General features: G+C 41.7%; 1 protein-coding gene across 1 annotated transcript in view; it reads left to right on the top strand.

Moving 5' to 3' along the window:
- Positions 1 to 17,012, top strand: part of lamc1 (laminin, gamma 1) — a 251,907-nt gene that overhangs the window by 182,550 nt on the left and 52,345 nt on the right. The window contains exons 4-7 of the mRNA XM_078218326.1: positions 6,693 to 6,859; positions 11,295 to 11,483; positions 12,563 to 12,680; positions 15,531 to 15,629. Coding sequence (XP_078074452.1) covers positions 6,693 to 6,859; positions 11,295 to 11,483; positions 12,563 to 12,680; positions 15,531 to 15,629 — 573 coding nt within the window. The remainder of the gene's footprint in view (positions 1 to 6,692; positions 6,860 to 11,294; positions 11,484 to 12,562; positions 12,681 to 15,530; positions 15,630 to 17,012) is intronic.

Consider the following 17,012-nt stretch of genomic DNA (forward strand, 5'->3'; position numbering starts at 1 on the left):
CAGGTGGGGTTTAATCCGGATAAATGCGAAGTGATGCATTTTGGAAGAAATAATGTAGGGAGGAGTTATACAATAAATGGCAGAGTCATCAGGAGTATAGAAACACAGAGGGACCTAGGTGTGCAAGTCCACAAATCCTTGAAGGTGGCAACACAGGTGGAGAACGTGGTGAAGAAGGCATATGGTATGCTTGCCTTTATAGGACGGGGTATAGAGTATAAAAGCTGGAGTCTGATGATGCAGCTGTATAGAACGCTGGTTAGGCCACATTTGGAGTACTGCGTCCAGTTCTGGTCGCCGCACTACCAGAAGGACGTGGAGGCGTTAGAGAGAGTGCAGAGAAGGTTTACCAGGATGTTGCCTGGTATGGAGGGTCTTAACTATGAGGAGAGATTGGGTAGACTGGGGTTGTTCTCCCTGGAAAGACGGAGAATGAGGGGAGATCTAATAGAAGTGTACAAGATTATGAAGGGGACAGATAGGGTGAACGGTGGGAAGCTTTTTCCCAGATCAGAAGTGACGTTCACGAGGGGTCACGGGCTCAAGGTGAGAGGGGCGAAGTATAACTCGGATATTAGAGGGATGTTTTTTACACAGAGGGTGGTGGGGGCCTGGAATGCGCTGCCAAGTAGGGTGGTGGAGGCAGGCACGCTGACATCGTTTAAGACTTACCTGGATAGTCACATGAGCAGCCTGGGAATGGAGGGATACAAACGATTGGTCTAGTTGGACCAAGGAGCGGCACAGGCTTGGAGGGCCGAAGGGCCTGTTTCCTGTGCTGTACTGTTCTTTGTTCTTTGAATGAAATAATTATATTGAGGAATTCATGCACCCAGGCAAAAAGTTTTATACTTTTTCTAGAAAATGAAAACTATCTTGTGCAGTATATCTGTGTTATAAGTATTGAATCTTTTTTGCCCCAAATATAAGTTTACTGTCACTATGTTCACATGGCACAATAGAGTCAGAGGTTAACAGCATGGAAACAGACCCTTCGGCCCAACTTGTCCATGCCACCCTTTTTTTGTAAAGCCCCAAAGCTAATCCCAATTGCCTGCATTTGGCCCATATCCCTCTATACCCACGGTACCCATGTAACTAAATGCTTTTTAAAAGACAAAATTGTACCCGCCTCTACTACCACCTCTGGCAACTTGTTCCAGACACTCCCCACCCTCTGTGAAAAAATTGCCCCTCTGGACACTTTTGTATCTCTCCTCTCTCACCTTAAACCTATGCCCTCTAGTTTTAGACTCCCCTACCCTTGGGAAAAGATATTGACTAGCTAACTGATCTGTGCCCCTCATTGTTTTATAGAACTCTATAAGATCATCCCTCACCCTCCTACGCTCCAGAGAAAAAAGTCCCAATCTATCCAGCCTCTCCTTATAACTCAATCCATCAAGTCCCGATAGCATCCTAGTAAATCTTTTCTGCACTCTTTTCTAGTTTCATAATATCCCTTCTATAATAGGGTGATCAGAATTGCACACAGTATTCCAAGTGTGGCCTTACCAATGTCTTGTACAACTTCAACAAGACATCCCAACTCCTGTATTCAATGTTCTGACCGATGAAACCAAGCATGCTGAATGCCTTCTTCACCACTCTGTCCACCTGTGACTCCACTTTCAAGGAGCTATGAACATGTACCCCTAGATCTCTTTGTTCTGTAACACTCCCCAACGCCCTACCATTAACTAAGTCCTGCAATGTACAGACTATGTTAATTAGATTGAGGCAGTCACCAAAATCAGTGTCATCAACTATACAATGTTATAAATAACTAATGGGCTATTTTCCTACCAAATTAATAATATTGAAAGATGCCATTTAAGTAAAATTTGTACTCTCTGGTTTGTTTAATAGTCATGGTGGAATCACCTGTAAGGCGCACACAAACAAACACTGCATTATATCATTGCTGCTTTAATATTAATGACCAATGCTGCATTTGTAATGAGAAGATATTTGTAACCAGATGCCAAAAACAGCATCATTTTACTAGGCCCTTTCTGTGGTTGTTTGGTGAATTGATTGGTTAATCTTGATGGGGAAAAACATATCATGTATGATTGGGGGTGGGTGGGGAGGCTGCAGGTAGGAATAAAGGACTGGAAACAGGAGAAACACGGGCCCATGAATTATCTTCCTGGCTCTACATTTTACTATCATGTTGAAATTTGGTGTGGTACAAAGGATACACTTAACTGGTCACAAAATGTAAACTAAAGCTTGTGCGCAAAGATTAGTCAAGTTCAAGTTGCAAGAGAATAAGGTTTTTCATGACTTTTAGTGCACACAACCTCAATTAGCACCGTGGCACTTAAATCAAAACCTAAGCCAGTTAGAATTTGCTTGGGGTACTATGAATTAAATCTTCTATTAGGCCATACCCTTTTGATATTAAGCATTTAATGAATTACTTCTGATGTGACGTGTGGTAGAATTGTGAGTTACCTCCGGGTGTTCCAGTTTCCAGCCATAGTCTGAACGAAGTGCTGGCTAGGTGCATTGGCCATACTAAATTCTTCCTCAGCGCACCCAAACAGGTGGTGGCGTGTGATGACCGGGGGATTTTCACAATAACTTCATTGCAGTGTTAATGTAAACCTACTTGTGACACCAATAAATAAACTTAAACTTTAGCCAGTGCCTCTTGTTTGAGTGCAAATAAGGGCAGACATGGTGTTACCATCGACGCTGTGCACAATTATGAAGTATGTGATTTTGAGTTCTGATGGTCTTGGAAACTTCAGTCCATATTGGTCTTGCAAATGCTGATCTGATGAGGCACGTTCTAGCATGGACTGTTAAAACTGCACGCGAGTCTCACCAGTGCATAAACCTCTCCAAAAGTTACTACAATCACTAATTGTCTGTTCCACCCCCAATCATACATGATATGTTTTTCCCCATCAAGATTAACCAATCAATTCACCAAACAACCACAGAAAGGGCCTAGTAAAATGATGCTGTTTTTGGCATCTGGTTACAAATATCTTCTCATTACAAATGCAGCATTGGTCATTAATATTAAAGCAGCAATGATATAATGCAGTGTTTGTTTGTGTGCGCCTTACAGGTGATTCCACCATGACTATTAAACAAACCAGAGAGTACAAATTCTTTTTAAGAAATGATACTATTTGGTAAATGGAGTGGGCGAGGTGGGGGGGATGAAGGGTGTAGAGGAGGTGGGACTGTGACAAACTTTGGGTCTGTCTTAGATATTTTCTTGCATTAAGCATTGCTCAAGACTTTCTAAGCAACCCCTAAATCTTGTAATTCAGGATCATGCCTATATGGCCCAATAAATGGTACAGCAATAACACCAGGGTGATCGATTCTTAGGAAACTATATAAGGGACACTGTGACAGGGGTAGGGGATTGTGCTTATGGCGGATGGTGAGCTTGTCCCATTTCACTAAAAGAAAGAACTTGCACGTTCACTGCCAATCTTGCAGTCCTATTCTCCCCCTCTCCACTTCTCCATCTTGTGAACAAAGGCAGAAGCTTGGTGTACCAAAAGACAAAGGCACAATAGCCTCCCACAGTCTCCTCCTAGAGATATGGGACAAATCGTGCCCCAGGGAGACACAAATTTGAACACGGGACAAACTGCGAAATTATTGGACAGACCTGAAAAATAGAGGGCAGTCGGTCACTCTGAATAACAGCTGGTGTGATCTGAGGTGGATATTGTTTCTTTCATACATGTCATAGAATGCCTCTGTTTATTTGGTGAATGACAGAAAATACTTGGTGCGATGAGGCTTGTTTATTTCTGGTCTGCAAGTCAACATTCACAGTACCAGTTGTAATCCAAGTTTACTCACTGTTCTTAACTGTAATCCCTTCTTTTGAATAAGAAAAAAAAGCTATGCTACATTATTGTGCATTGAAGGACTAAATAATCTTTCTAGGCAGCCAACCAATTTCAAGCTTAAGTTGAGCAACCTTTTGCCTCCCAAAGTTGAACTTCTCAGAACCAGTTGAATTTACTGATCAAGAATATGGGTTTCCCTTTACTTTTGATCGCAAAAAGTGAATGTAGACAGTTTTCTGTACAGGAATCTCATGATTATTAGAAACTGGAGGAGAAAAGTGATCAATATCATCCTTAAAAAATCCACAGTGATGATCATTTTTCTTGGGCTGCAAGGACAGTGCATCAACCTGCTATAGTTGCCCAGCAACTACTTTATCAGTTTGAGAGCTTGCATGTTTGACTTAACATGAAGTGTTCATCTAAAAATGTCAAAACATTTTCAACATTTCAGATGCTCCTCTTTGACCTCCCATTCTTTTCCTATTTCCACTGTTTTTTCTGTTAAGATTACCACTTCATATCACTGACGGTTCAGATTATGTCTGACACATTGCTAGAGTGTCGCATTCCAAGCCTGGGCTGAAACAAGATGATCAGTCACTTTAACCTATCGTTATACTTTTGAATCAACATGATTAATGGTTTTATTTTGTTTTATTTTTAATCTTAGAAGAATTCTTGCAATGCAAAGCAAAGAATTGTAGAAATGTTGTCCTTTTTTCATAATTGAACCAGAATTGCAGCATCTAATTGCACTATTACTTCATATCCATATCCTTCAATACCCTTGTTTTAGCAAATAATTTCAATTTATTAATTGAGATTGCGTTTACATTTTGTGGGAGAGTGATTCATACTTATACCACCCTATGCATGTAGAAGTGTTTTCTAATATATCTCCTGAACACACAGGCTCTGATTTTAAAGTTATGTCTCTATGTTCTAGCTTACCAACAGTGGACTTTGTCACTATAAATTACTCAAATTCCAAAAACTACTTTAGAAATTTTATAAACCAAGAGCACCTTATGACTTGGATTTCATTGGGTAGATTTTTAGACATTGACTGACTATTCTGCGGAGTGTGCCATCTGTCTGTCACTTGTTGCTGGCTTATATCTACCCAATAATGTGTCAAGATTATCTAGTTATGCCCTGTTTGTTAAAATTAAATATAAGACAGTAGTAATGAGCTGGGTTTATTATTCTCACAAAATTAGTAAAGTGATGGAAGGAATCATCGATAACACCTCTCTGGAATTTTCTCCCTGGATCACACTACCAAAGCTACTTAAAATGCACATCTTCAACCATCTTTCCAAATCTACCTCTTGTAGTTAAATACGATAAGAGGCCACATGACACCAGGTTATAGTCCAACAGGTTTGCTTTGAAATCACAGGGTTTGGAGCGCTGCTTCTTCGTCAGGTAACACCTGACGAAGGAGCGGCGCTCCAAGCGCTTGTGATGTCAAATAAACCTGTTGCACTATAACCTGGTGTCGTGTGACCTCTCATCTTGTCCACCCCAGTCCAAAACCGGCATCTCCACATTGTAGCTAGATATGTTTTGCCTCATGTATTTCTGTTGTGAAGCAGCTTGAGATTTTTATTTTAAAAGTGCTATATTAATGTTTCTAGTTAAAGTTCAGACAAGCCACATTGTCAGTTGAAAATCGGAGCACAAGAAAGAGAAAAGAAATGTTGCAAATGATCTGCTTTTTAAAGAAAAAAATCAACTGTACACATGTGAAGAGAAGCACATTGTTACGAATGCAAGGTTTTATTGAATGGTTGTTTTGGGACTGTCAAGGTAAAATGGAGCAGTGAAAAGGGTTATGTGATGTGTTATGAATTTGGCCTCCAATATGTTTGAGTAGCTGGGTTACCTGGGGAAAGGGAGGGCCAAGTTGAGCCTCACTGAGCAAGTTGTAAAATGTTTACATCTGAAACCAAGGCAAGATCAGCTGGGTGAGCTGTGGACAGACTTTCTGTCTCCCAGGTTTTGGAGCATCCTGCACATTGTATCTCTCTGTCATTCCATCGCTGTGGGTGAGGGCTTGGGAGAGAGCAGCAAGAGGAGCTGCTGCATGCAGACGGATTAGCGAATTTAAGGATGGGGAGGGAGGCAGTGAATCAGGAGGGTCAGGGTGGGTCAGAGCGGAAGGGTCAAAGAGGAGGCAGCAATATATATTTATGTTCATTTGTGGCACAGGCTTACATTAACACTGCAATGATACTGTGAAAATCCCCTAGTCGCCACACTCGGGCGCCTGTTCAGGTACACTGAGGGAGAATTATAGCAACAGTAATTTGTGCAAACTATAATGGTAGCTAATTTGTTGTTTTTGAATAGCTTGAGCTCTTGGTATTATGCTCAAAGCAGTTCCAAGAATGGTTCTTTCTTAGGAGATAATTATTAGGCAGTAATATGGCATGGTTGATTTGAGCCCCATGTTCCATTGTTCCAGATGTGCAATGCAAGAAAATGAGGTTAAAACAAACAGATTTAAGTTTAGGTTGAAAATTATGGATGCACTGAAGACTTCATCCAACATTGGCACCTTTTGATGCTAGGACATAGCACCCTGTCTTTGGTTGCTTGTCAACCCCAGGTTACAGATATTATAAAGTTAGGAAAAATGATGCTGCATTTCCTTATAAGCACAAAGTGAAATGGATTTGGCTATTTGCTATTATTTCTGCAGAGCTACAGTTGATTTAAAAACTCGTGAACTGAAATATATTTTTTGGTTGCGATTGATCACATTCAGATGTTGTTCACCTTGTTTGATTGTTGTTTGATTTTATATATATATATTATATATACATATATCTTTGTTCATCCCCACCCTCGCAGGTGTAAGTGTCATGGCCATGCCAGCGAATGCATAAAGAATGAATTCAATAAGATGGTCTGCAATTGCAAACACAACACAATGGGAGTGGACTGTGAGAGTTGTCAGCCATTCTACAATGACCGACCTTGGCGCAGGGCCACGGCAGAGAATCCAAATGAGTGTTTGCGTAAGTATGGGAGTGTGGAAAACTTGTAAAATTTCCGCATCCTTTCAACAGGAATAAACAGCAAAATGTTTCTGTCCATTTATACTTAATTGGTGAAAAACTAACTCCTATAATCATTCTATGACTTGATCCATTTTGATTACATAAATGTTAATTTATGTGAACTATTAGCGGGTTGTATATCGAAATAAGGTGCATTAATGAGGAGCTCTAGTATTTCTACAAAGAGAATGTGAGTTGAAGTATTCAGCATTCATATTTGAATTGCAAAATTTGCTTTTTATTTGATGCTTGATTCTTTTTTCTTGAAACCTGACATCTTGTTTATTTAAGCATTCCCTTTCTCTTGTTCCCTATCTGCCAAATGTTAATAAGCTAAAGTTCCAGTCAGGCCCTTAGTGACTAATAGTTCATCCCACTGGCAATTTACATTCCAGAATTCATATTAAATCGAACTGATAATGAAAAGAATTTTGTAAACCAGATCCATCATACACATAGAATAGAACCAAAAGTCAAAATTACCCCAGAAGATTTTACTGCATTGAAATTACCCATTCTGTCCATCAAATCTGTGTTTGCTTTGAGCTACCTTGTCTAATCCTGCTTTCTTACTTAGGCCCCATGGTTCTTCCTTGTTCTTTTTCAAACTGTATGATTTGCTTTTTAGAATAACCTGCAGACTCTGCAATAAGGATTTTGACAAAACAATCCCCCCCCCCCTCCCCCGCCCAGTTTGCCCTGTAGTTCTTTGTTTCCTTTTCCTTGGGAGATGGAATCTATAGGGTTTCGACGGAAAGTTTTGCTTGCTGCGAAAGTGGAAGTTTCTCCACCACCCACACATTAAAAAAAAGCCTTTAATAGTTCATAATATTAAAATCTACTTAAAATACATTGCCAAACTTACAAATGCTTATTGCTATGTTTGTGATGTGGAAGAGAAGTGTTTAGTTAGAAGCGTGTTACTGAACTGTCTGGGAAACAGTGGGTGATCCTATAAATGGAAGTTTCGAACTCAAAAATTCTAAACGAGCATTTTCAGTAATTCCTCCCACACCCCCGTTATCGCTCCTACACCAAAAATCCATTTCTTGGGCATATTAGGAGAGCTTTTGGGTAGGTTATCAAGTTTCGTTTTAGTTAAGGTTTATTTCTGAAACTGCAATAAATCAACAAGGGAATTCAGTGGGATGTAAAATCCTCGTTCTGGTGTTAGTGGGCGTAATTAAAAATTTGTTCCTCTGAAGGTTCTGCTTTCAGTTGTTAACCTTGCCAACTTCCCCACAAGCTAAATGTGTGCCCACAAGTAGTGAGTGAGATGCCACAATGTGTAGATATTGTATATATCCTTTGAACAATATGCTTTCCAGTTAAAAGGGGGATTAAGATGGTTCAGCTGATTCACGTAGTGCGTAGAAAGAATGCCAGAAAGCTTCCCCAACCCCAACCCAACTACATTCCTCATCTCTATCATAGAACATAGAACATAGAAAGCCACAGCACAAACAGGCCCTTCGGCCCACAGGTTGCGCCGATCACATCCCCACCTCTAGGCCTATCTATAGCCCTCAATCCCATTAAATCCCATGTACTCATCCAGAAGTCTCTTAAAAGACCCCAACGAGTTTGCCTCCACCACCACCGACGTCAGCCGATTCCACTCACCCACCACCCTCTGAGTGAAAAACTTACCCCTGACATCTCCTCTGTACCTACCCCCCAGCACCTTAAACCTGTGTCCTCTCGTAGCAACCATTTCAGCCCTTGGAAATAGCCTCTGAGAGTCTACCCTATCCAGACCTCTCAACATCTTGTAAACCTCTATCAGGTCACCTCTCATCCTTCGCCTCTCCAGGGAGAAGAGACCAAGCTCCCTCAACCTATCCTCATAAGGCATGCCCCCCAATCCAGGCAACATCCTTGTAAATCTCCTCTGCACCCTTTCAATGGCTTCAACATCTTTCCTGTAATGAGGTGACCAGAACTGCGCGCAGTACTCCAAGTGGGGTCTAACCAGGGTCCTATAAAGCTGCAGCATTATCTCCCGACTCCTAAACTCAATCCCTCGATTAATGAAGGCCAGTACGCCGTACGCCTTCTTGACCGCATCCTCCACCTGCGAGGCCGATTTAAGAGTCCTATGGACCCGGACCCCAAGGTCCTTCTGATCCTCTACACTGCTAAGAATGGTACCCTTCATATTATATTGCTGCTTCATCCCATTGGATCTGCCAAAATGGATCACCACACACTTATCCGGGTTGAAGTCCCGGATAAGTGTGTGGTTATCGAATTGGCTGGTTTCACCCAATGTTGAGAGGGCTGGATTGGAGGATATAGTTGGCCTCAGTATCTTTTGGTTAGGTGGAGAAAGGCGGCCGCAGGTTCAATTCGTAGTTGCTGTCAAAGGACTCCTGCAAAGTAAATGTGTGCAAACTTTGAGTGGAACAGAATCACTCTGGGCTGTGTCGCTCACTTTTTTTATTTTGCTGATTTTAGAACTTCCAAATTGATGTATGTTTTTTCTGTGGAAAATTTATTTTGTTTTTTGTTGGTCTTGATACAGTTGAAAATATATTTTAAATCCAGATTTGAGGTTTTACTTTATGGTAGTTATATTTTAGAATTGTTTAGTTGATCTTTTTTTGAAAGGTACCCCAGTTGTTCAGATGAATGGGCCATAATTCCAAGATGTGGAGATGCCGGCGTTGGACTGGGGTAAACACAGTAAGAAGTCTAACAACACCAGGTTAAAGTCCAACAGGTTTATTTGGTAGCAAAAGCCACTAGCTTTTGGAACAGGCTGTCCCTTTGTCAGGTGGGTGGGAGTTCTGATCACAAACAGAGCACAAATACACAAACTCAATTTACATGAATAATGATTGGAATGTGAGTCTTTACAGCTAATCAAGTCTTAAAGGTACAGACAATGTGAGTGGAGGGAGCATTAAGCACAGGTTAAAGATATGTGTATTGTCTCCAGACAGGACAGCTAGTGAGATTTTGCACATCCAGGCAGGTTGTGGGGGTTACAGATAGTGTGACATGAACCCAATATCCCAGTTGAGGCCGTCCTCATGTGTGCGGAACCTGGCAGAGAGACGTGCATGTGTAATGGCACCCTCTTCTGATCTCGACGTTCGGGTGATTTAAGCCCGCCCCCTGATTCTAAGTGCGTAAGATTGCAGATTTGGACTCGCCTTAAAAAACAGATCAGAACCTCCCATTTCCATGCTCGTTGTGGACTTAAAATTTTTTTCAAAAGATCACCCCATCCCCCCCCCGTCTCCAAATCTCCAGCTAAATAAGCCCACCTGCTGTTTTATGATCTTACCTTTCTACTAGCTCTTCACCCCTTTAGTCACCATGGCCTCAACCTTTTAATTGTAATAATCTTCAAGCTGCTTTAGTTGCATTATCCTATTTCCTAGTTAAACTTTAATTTTCCCAGAACTAAAAAATACCTCTAAAATAGCTATGACCTATGAACTAGATATTTATAATAATACCCAAATCTTCTGACACCAATATTTTATTTCTCAACATTTAAAAAATGTTGTTTTCTATTCTACCTACCAAAGTGAATGACCTCACATTTTCCCATATTATGTTCCTATCTGTCGCCTTCCTGCCCTGTCATTTAACCGATCTATATTCCGTTACAGACTCTTTGCTTTCTGCTCACAGCTTACATAACAAACTCGAGTTTTGTATCATTAGCAAACTTGGATACATTACACTCCACCTCTTCATTTAAGTTATTAATATAGATTGTAGATGGAATTGTAGAGTGTCCCCCCCCCCACCCCCTTCCCCCAACCCCAGCACTGGTCCTTGTGGGACCCCACTGCTCACAACCATAGAATCTGAAAATTTAGTTGTACAGAAGCAAAATACTGTAGATGCTGGAAATCTGAAATACAAACCAAGTGCTGGCAATGCTGAACAGGTCAAGCAGCATCTGTGCGGAGAAGCAGAGCTAATGTGGGTTGTGATGAAAGGTCATCAGCCTGAAATGTTAACCCTGTTTTCTCCGTTTATTTCTACCCTCTGTTTTCTGTCCTCTTACCAACACTGTATCCATATTAATATTTTACTCTGAGCCCCTTGAGGTCCTGTTTTATTTGGAAGTTTTATTTTGAAAAGAAAGAATTGCATTTATATAGTGTATTTTGTTACCTCATGACCCAATGTGCTTTACAGTCAATTAAGTACTTTAGAATTGAGGTCATTAATGCAGTGTAGGAATCACAGCAGCAAATTTGTGCAAAAAGTCATATAAATAGCAATAGGATGATGATCAGGTAATTTGTTTTAGTGATGTTAGTTGAAGGATAAACATTGGCCAGGATACTGTTTTGCATTGATGAAGAACTAGCTGAGTATTTTGCATGGTGATCAGCTAAAATTTATATTACAATTTTTACTTCTGCAGCTTGCAATTGCCATGGCAAATCAGCAGAATGCTACTTTGATTCTGAGCTCTACCGAGCCACTGGACATGGTGGACACTGTCGCAACTGTATTGAAAATACAGATGGTCCCAACTGTGAGAGGTGCAGGGATGATTTCTACCGACAGGGTCCAGAAGCCCAATGTTTGCCCTGCAATTGTAACCCAGTGGGTGAGTACAGATCTGTTGCAAACAGAATTTATTTTTGGCACTTGTGTACACAATATTAGTACCATGACATTTTGGGGAAAAGCATTTATTGCTTTGGTTACGTAGAATCTTTACCTACAGGCAGGTCCATCATCTCATTGAGCAAGAAATACAAAAATGACATGGTGGTGGAGCCAGAAGAAAATTAAAATTATACACATTCCTTTGAGAGTCTTGGAAATGTCAAAGACTTGGCCACGGCAATGGCACCAATTTAAAATAATTGGAATCTCTCCAGACTTACTAGGTGACCTTCTATTGGTTTTTAAATACTTTCCGAGATTATTAGGCAGGAACACACAAATCTGTTTCAGTACATTTCTATAAAACAGAGCAGCCACCACAGTATCTCAACAATATGGTGCAATTTTAGAAACTTAAAGATTCCATGTGGGCCTTAAAAAAAAAAGTTACAAATAATTTGTACAATTACATGCATTTTGAGCTTAACTTGTCATAACATTTGACTAAACTTGTCCAGACTTTGGCTTCCTAAACTCTTGTATTCTTTAAGTATTGATGAGCGGACCAATTTTCAAATGGATTTGATTTGTCCCTGGAGCTCAGGATACTATATCAACTTTTTTTTCAGATAATCATGTTATGCATTAAGAAGAGTGCATGCTGTGTGCACTTGTATGAGTAACCATATATTGTGTTAAGATGAAGATAAACGTGTTAGCACTTAATTTTTGTGAATATTTTTTCATCTCTCTGTAAGATCACAGCTCTTGTTTAGTGCTAAATATCGTTTAGACTGTCTCATTGCCACATACATTTATCTTTTGGGATTTGATGTCTCAGTTCTTTTGGAGGAGACAGTCCGAACTTTAACAATAAGATAGCTTCCAGAAAATGCGGCCTGGTGTTATCATTGGAATGGTAGAGAACTGAAGATTTTGATTACTAGAATTCAAAATTGTGCAGTAAAAGTAACATTACTATTTTTAATCAATCCTTGTTTTCTTCCTTTCCTCCACAGCCTTAGAAATTCTTACTTTCTAGGTGGATAAATTTTATTTGCTCCTTTTGTTTTCAAGGTTCAATCAGTACACAGTGTGATATCTATGGTCGATGTAGCTGCAAGCCAGGAGTGATGGGAGATAAATGTGACCATTGCCAACCTGGCTACCACTCACTAACTGAAGCAGGATGCAGGTAATTGTATTATAGTTTCCTTGCCTTTCATGCATTTCCAGGTAACAGATAATGAAGTAACTTATTTTTGACAGATGGTTATGATGATGGTAGGCATCCAACTATTCACTGCTATTAATGCGGGTATTGTGTTTGTGGATTACGATCCCTCTCTCAGCAATGCTGGCTGTAGCTTTTAATCATTATGTAGTAGAAACTGTTGTTATTGGTTAACATGATGTGGAGATGCCGGCGTTGGACTGGGGTAAGCACAGTAAGAAGTCTCACAACACCAGGTTAAAGTCCAACAGGTTTATTTGGTAGCAAATACCATAAGCTTTCGGAGCACAGCTCCTTCGTCAGATGGAGTGGAAATCTGTTCTCAAACAGTGCAAACAGACACAGAAATCAAATTACAGAATACTGATTAGAATGCAAATCTCTACAGCCAGCCAGGTCTTAAATGTACAGACAATGTGGGTGGAGGGAGCATTCAACACAGGTTAAAGAGATGTGTATTGTCTCCAGACAGGACAGCTAGTGAAATTCTGCAAGTCCAGGAGGCAAACTGTGGGGGTTACTGATAATGTGACATAAATCCAACATCCCGGTTTAGGGCGTCCTCATGTGTGCGGAACTTGGCTATCAGTTTCTGCTCAGCGACTCTGCGCTGTCGTGTGTCGTGAAGGCCGCCTTGGAGAACGCTTACCTGAAGATCCAAGGCTGAATGCCCGTGACTGCTGAAGTGCTCCCCCACAGGAAGAGAACAGTCTTGCCTGCCTACGACAACGGATGAATGAACACCGCTCGACAATCACCAGGCAAGACTGTTCTCTTCCTGTGGGGGAGCACTTCAGCAGTCACGGGCATTCAGCCGTGGATCTTCAGGTAAGCGTTCTCCAAGGCGGCCTTCACGACACACGACAGCGCAGAGTCACTGAGCAGAAACTGATAGCCAAGTTCCGCACACATGAGGACGCCCTAAACCGGGATGTTGGATTTATGTCACATTATCAGTAACCCCCACAGTTTGCCTCCTGGACTTGCAGAATTTCACTAGCTGTCCTGTCTGGAGACAATACACATCTCTTTAACCTGTGTTGAATGCTCCCTCCACCCACATTGTCTGTACATTTAAGACCTGGCTGGCTGTAGAGATTTGCATTCTAATCAGTATTCTGTAATTTGATTTCTGTGTCTGTTTGCACTGTTTGAGAACAGATTTCCACTCCATCTGACGAAGGAGCTGTGCTCCGAAAGCTTATGGTATTTGCTACCAAATAAACCTGTTGGACTTTAACCTGGTGTTGTGAGACTTCTTACTGTTATTGGTTAACAGCAGCTAAATGATTAATGTTCTCGGGTAATATTCCCCGATCACAGTTTGATAGTGGCATTGATTTGTTGCTTCAAAATGGCTAACATCTCTGTAACATGGTAAATAATCTGTTTTACAGCAGCATTTGCTGGCACTATCTTTCAATTTATGGTACCTACAAAAACTCTTGCTTTAAAGTTTTAAGTTTATTTATTAGTGTCACAAATAGGTTCACATTAACACCGCAATGAAGTTACTGTGAAAGTCCTCTCGTTGCCACACTTAGAATTTAGCATGGCCAATGCATCTAACCAGCACATTTTCTAAACTGGAAGGAAACCGGAGCACCCGGAGTAAACCCACACAGACACTGGGAGTGCGCACAAACTCTGCACAGTTACCCAAGCCGGGAATCGAACTTGGGTCCATGGAGTTGTGAGGTAGCAGTGCTAACCACTGTGCCGTCCTCTCTGTTTTAAAAATGAGCTTATTTTCACGTTTTGGAGAACTGTGGAGCAGCCTTACTTAATGTTCTCAAAATCAGTGCATCACTTGTATGCAGTGCCATAATTGAGATACCATGGATGGTCGGTGGAATTTTCCCAAAAGAGCGTGAAAATGAGAGTCCTCTTTTGGACAAACTCGGCGCTGCAATCTTCCGACACTCTGACAGCCCTACTCCACTGTTCCCACTCAGGCCACACCCCCTTGGCACTGCACCTGGCACACTTGTGCCCAACTGGGCATTGCTAGACTGGCATTGCCCAATGGGCACAGCCCGGCCATGCCCCCACCACCCCCTGCGGGCTTCAGTGGCCTCATATCCCCCCCTGCATGGCCGTGGCGCTCCGTTCGCCAATAGAGCAGTAGTGTCACGCCGGCGAGGTGGGAAGCATCCATGAGGGTGGAAGCAGCCATGCTGAAGCCGTTCTCATTGGCAAAGCAGGGTTGGGGTGCGAATCGGATTTTTCCCCTCGCGTGATATCTTCCCAGCTCGCCACGCCTATTGACTGGCGTGGTGAACCAGTAAGACTGCGCCCCATATTTTATAAAATATTTTTAAAAACATTTAATATGATTTTGCCGTGGTTCCATCTATTGTATATTCACTTAAGTCTGGGGGCATCACAATTGTACATTGTGCAAAGAGCTATATAGCTAACTAATTGACATTGACTTCATTAGTTAGTGACGATGTAAATAGTGCTGAAAATGCGCAACAGGTCAGGCAGCATCTACAAAGGGAGAAGCAGTTAATGTTTCAGGTGGGTGACCTTGCATGTAAGTGTGCAGATGTGATAGATTTTAGTTAAAGGTTAAAAGAAGGGGAAAGGTGTGAAAAGTAGGATTGATTAAATAACAAAACGGATAATAGTACAAGACAAAGTACAAAACAAAGTTTTCAGATTTCCAGCATTTGCAGTACTAGCATTTGCATTAACTACTGGTGCTCCAGTTGCCATATCTGTTCTACAGAAATTTTGGACCAAGTGTAGAAGCACTGTTGGGGTTCAGATGTCCTTGTTTTTCTTACCTGCTTTCTCTGTTGGCAGACCGTGTGCCTGTAACCCTTCTGGTAGCACAGCAGAATGCAGTGTCGATACAGGACGTTGTATTTGCAAAAATAATGTAGAGGGATTCAACTGTGAGAGGTAAATTTTATGGGATTTTTTGTTGACATGTGATCCTAACAGTTGTAAAGTTGTATTTCTGCATATTTTATATTTTGCATGGAATTAATAATACTGCAATATGCCAACTTGCCTATGTCAATGTTTATGCTCCACACAAGACAAATTAAAGCTAGGCAAGGCAGGAATGGAAGTGGGATTCAGACATTCTAGGTAGCTATCACTGAGGCAACTGGTTGTCCTAAGGGGAGAGTTTGTGCCAAAGCTTGCTATTAGACCACTGGGTCCTGAGATAACACAGTGGAGCTGGAGGACTGGCATCCAATGGGGAGAAAAGGAAGTCCTTTGCCTGGAGGTATCTTACAGTTCAGCATCATCTCCCTCTGCCTCCAATTGCTCCTGCTTTTCTCCTGATGAGCAATCTCTTTCAGGACTTTACTGTCCTCAAGATCCACTCCTCCCTGGAGCGTCGTGTTTTGGAGCAAACCACCATACCCTTGCAGGAAGATTTTGCAAGCACAACCTGACCACAACTGGTTCTGGACTCGAGTGCTTTCTGCTTGCTGCATCCCATCATTGTGACCCTGATGCGTTGTCCAGCATCAGTAAAGAGGACATCTGCTACCTGGGTGATGCAGCCAACTGTGAGATGCCAGAGGTCTGCACTGACCAGAGCACAGGTGTTTGACCATATTCGCTGTCTCCTTTGGCATCGGTTCTCAGTCAGTACTTTGGCTCTTTACCTGCAAAATCTACAGGGGGTCAGTTTTTCCTTCCCCCTTGTTCATCCCATCTGGCCTCCTGAAGCCTGACACCCTGCCCTTCCTGTACAGGTTGCTGCACAAAATGGCCTCAATGTCTAAGAATGCATTCCCCTTCAGGCTGTACCCTTCCTGGTGCACGAACAGCCTTACCCGCTGCTCTGATGGTCATGTGATGCCAGGAGGGTGATGACACCCTGAACTGCCAAAGTTCTGAATGCTGGAACTTAGGCTGCTGCAATTTTAATGTTTAATCCCTTTAAGCTTTAAAAGTTATTTTTACTTTTCATTTTAAACTTTCCCCAAGACTTGCCACAAAGTGTGGTCCATGTCTCCATGCAGCTCGCCTGATTCAGAAAGCTGCTAAAACTGGTCTAATTTGGGAAAGTTAGGAAAGTTGTGAGAGCTAGGCTATTAATAAGTCCACAACGATGTTAATTGGCCTTGCAATTGATGCAGGTGAGTTTGCAGGTCCGTGTTCTCCTCTGTCCTCTGGAATATCAAGGCGAGTGGAAATGGAGGTGGGACTTCCAACCGTGCAACATAGCAACCATTTCCTTTTTGTCTGCCCTACTCACCTCTCTTCTGACCCGATTGATGCTGGGGATTTCCAGTCTCTCTTGTTTTGAATTCTCCCAATCTT

Source organism: Mustelus asterias, chromosome 8 (assembly GCF_964213995.1).
Source record: "Mustelus asterias chromosome 8, sMusAst1.hap1.1, whole genome shotgun sequence".
Taxonomy (NCBI): domain Eukaryota; kingdom Metazoa; phylum Chordata; class Chondrichthyes; order Carcharhiniformes; family Triakidae; genus Mustelus; species Mustelus asterias.